Raw genomic sequence first — 3,123 nt, 5'->3', positions numbered from 1 at the left:
ATCTGGTTTGTGCTGACAGAGATGCACTTTGCAGACCTATTAGACTGGAGAATTTTGCCCACAATGTTTCTACATAGCACAGCATAAAACACATCTTAGTATTTCACTCAGTCTGGAATTCACATCTCAATCTATTGCAATTATGGAAGCCAATGAAAAGTCAATGAGAGGGGTTCTAGAAGAGTTGGTCCCAGCATTAAACACTAATACATATGAAAAATAAAAGGGGACAAACTTCCAAGTCATTATTTGTGATGGTGTTAGGTTCAACTTTTCTTCCTTCTTCCTTAAATTCACCTCCCATTAATGCAAGAGAAAAGTGCAACTTTGCAGCACGTTTGCTCACATCAAGTTTTTCTGCAAGAACACATTTTGCCGTAACAAAATATGGTCTATAAAGTTGCAAAGTGCACAAGCTGAAGGCACAGAGTACAAACACATACAGGAAAACAGATTTCAAAACACCAAGTAACAAAAAAAAAAAGAGATAAAAGAAAAATATGGAATTTAAAACTCCCTGACAGAAGATACATTTATATGGGACCAACTCTTAAAAGGTGACAATTTTTAAACTAATGAAAAAATACTGCAAAATAATGAAATTTTATTCTTATTATTTAAGTAAAAGCTCCAGAAAATACCTTGAAGTTTAAAAACTAATACACTGATGTGTTAACTAGTTTTAAGAATGTCCTTAATATTAAGAAAAGAGTGCAAAAAAGATTCTTCCATTCTAACACTTTTGGAAGCTGCTGATTTCGGCTGCCCATTTCCACTTTGAAAGGATTGTTTTTCAAGGTGCATTCCTCACAAGAATTGCAGAACATGAACTTGTTGAGAGGCTAGACCAAGGAATCATGTCTTTCCAAGTCATCCCGATTGTAGCAGCAACTGACATTTTATTATATAAAGAAGAAAGTCCAAAACTCTCCTTTGAGGCATAGTTCGTGTCAGAGCTCAAGTATCAGCAGTTGCCAAATGAGGCTCCGGATACCACCTGCGCTCCTCCAGTGTCTGTTCTGGCTAGGAATAGAAGCTGATCCAGTATATTCACTATCTGTACCCCCTGGAGCTTGCACAAGCTGATGAGCCATCTGAAATTATATAAAAAGTTCAAGAAATTCTCTCATATTAAACTTCCACCTTACGTCCTTTGCTCCCTCTCCCCCAACAGCCCAAAAACCAGCTGTTGCCTGCAAAACGTTAACAGTGTAAACAGAAGCTGATATACCACGGAAACATCCATTCATTCATTTATTTCAGGTTGTAATAAGAGTTCACCATAAAACTGTATGACATTTTATGGTACGAAATAAAGCAAACATACTCAGCTGAAAGCACAGGAGGAAACTTGGTAGAAAGAATGCAATAAAATGAAGTTAACAACTGTACCAGAACAGATACTATTCCCCAAGGCTATTTAACAACAATTAGGACCTTGTACTTCAATCCTAACCTAGGATATATGGGACTAGATTCTCTCCTGGCAAAATATTTAGTCAGCACAGAAGATGGGACCTCCAACTGCACCCAAATTAGGGCTGTCTTGAGTAGAGTAACCAAGGATGGAAATACCATTCCTCCCTGTGTCTCTTCCCCCCACTCTCTGATCTATACTGGGGGAAATTAATTTCCTTAAAATAAGGAAATTTGTTACAAAGTGAAGAACCTCACAGTTAAACATGCAGCAAGAGACTTCATCTACAAATGGAAGAGAACTTCCCGGCTGCATGACTCAAACATTTGTAGCCAAATACCACCTTTAGTATCTCAACACAGCTGGATCCCAGGTTGTATTAGACATGTAATTGAGGGTTAAAAAGCACAACCCCTCCAAACTCTCCATTCTGTTAACAGACAGAAATGCCCATTGCCAGCAGGTGACTTATATCAGAGGTGGACTGGCTCATCATTTCATTGCCTGTTATGCGTATCCTGACCAGGCAGAGACTTGGGACAACTACGTTCTTCATCCTCAAGACCTGAAATGAAGTGGAAGTATTATCTTGGTCTCAGTAGCTGGGATATCCTACTACCTCACAAGGTGGCTGTGGGACTGTAGCACAGTTAGCCAGGCTCTACATCCAAGAAGTCTGTATTACTACTTAGAACGGTAAGGTTACATTGGCAGACAGCTCACTGCATGTGGAGATGCAGCCTCTGACACCTCGCCAGCCCCGAGAACCCAGAAGTCCACCACTACCTGTATGTCTAACCTATCAGGGACTGTAGCACACTGGAGGGCAGGGTTAGATGCATACTTACTGTAAGTTAACTCTTCTCCAGCTCTCTTGCGTGACTGGTCACCTCTAGGAAAGAAGAGGAAGAAAGGTATTTTCATGATAACCCGAACTAATTGAAAATGTTCCTGCTCACTGCAGGGGGGTTGGACTAGATGACCTTTAAAGATCCCTTCCAACCCAAACCATTCTCCAATTTTAAAAAAGGAAAACAACAATGAAACACCTCAGCACGATCATGAACTTTTACCAACTTTAGAAACAAAATGCAAACATAGTAGCAATAACACATGACTGCAGGATTCTCACTTTACTAAAACAGAAGTCTAAGCTATAAATTTAATTAGCTCATCTTTTAAAGATGTTAAAGATAGCAGGTTTGATTTTATAGGATGATTTTTTACTAAATGAAGATGAGGGAAATTGCTCATATGCAGTGTGGTCTTAAGTCATGCATAAATTTTTTTTCCTTAATTCAAACTTCTCAACCACACTTTATAGAACTGTTGGGAAAAAAGGTGAGATGCTCCTGAAAGTCCAAAAATCAGACTCTAAGCAAAGCTGAGCTGACAGCACTCCCTCTTCAAGCAGAAGATTTAAAAAAATAACTAAAGTTGTATAAACACCAGTTAACATCATTGCTCCTGAAAACCCAAAGTCAAATTCACATCTATTTGGGAAGCATTTTTTCCCTCTTACTCATGTGCTCACAAACTCTTAAAGCTGGAAAATCTTGCTGCTTCACAAGTTTCTTGTGATGATAGACATGCTACTGATGCTGTTATATAAGGAAGAGAGATTCCAATATAGTTTAATCACAGTGGTTACAATTTCACATTTATCTGCTGGAAGTTGATAGAAATTGGGTTTTTTTCTAATAATA

At 38.6% G+C, this 3,123-nt stretch overlaps 1 protein-coding gene across 1 annotated transcript in view; it reads right to left on the bottom strand.

Moving 5' to 3' along the window:
* Window positions 1-587: 587 nt before the first annotated feature.
* The window catches only part of CACUL1 (CDK2-associated, cullin domain 1), a gene marked incomplete at its 5' end in the record, with an annotated part of 29,720 nt that continues 27,184 nt past the window's right edge, over window positions 588-3,123 (bottom strand). Inside the window, 2 exons of the mRNA XM_010290771.1 lie at window positions 588-1,094; window positions 2,266-2,309. Of these exons, the coding sequence (XP_010289073.1) occupies window positions 1,054-1,094; window positions 2,266-2,309 (85 nt within the window). The remainder of the gene's footprint in view (window positions 1,095-2,265; window positions 2,310-3,123) is intronic.

This window comes from Phaethon lepturus, unplaced genomic scaffold (assembly GCF_000687285.1).
Source record: "Phaethon lepturus isolate BGI_N335 unplaced genomic scaffold, ASM68728v1 scaffold7007, whole genome shotgun sequence".
NCBI classification, from domain to species: domain Eukaryota; kingdom Metazoa; phylum Chordata; class Aves; order Phaethontiformes; family Phaethontidae; genus Phaethon; species Phaethon lepturus.
The sequence above is the reverse complement of the archived record's forward strand: the minus strand, read 5'-3'. Positions and strand labels throughout refer to the sequence as shown.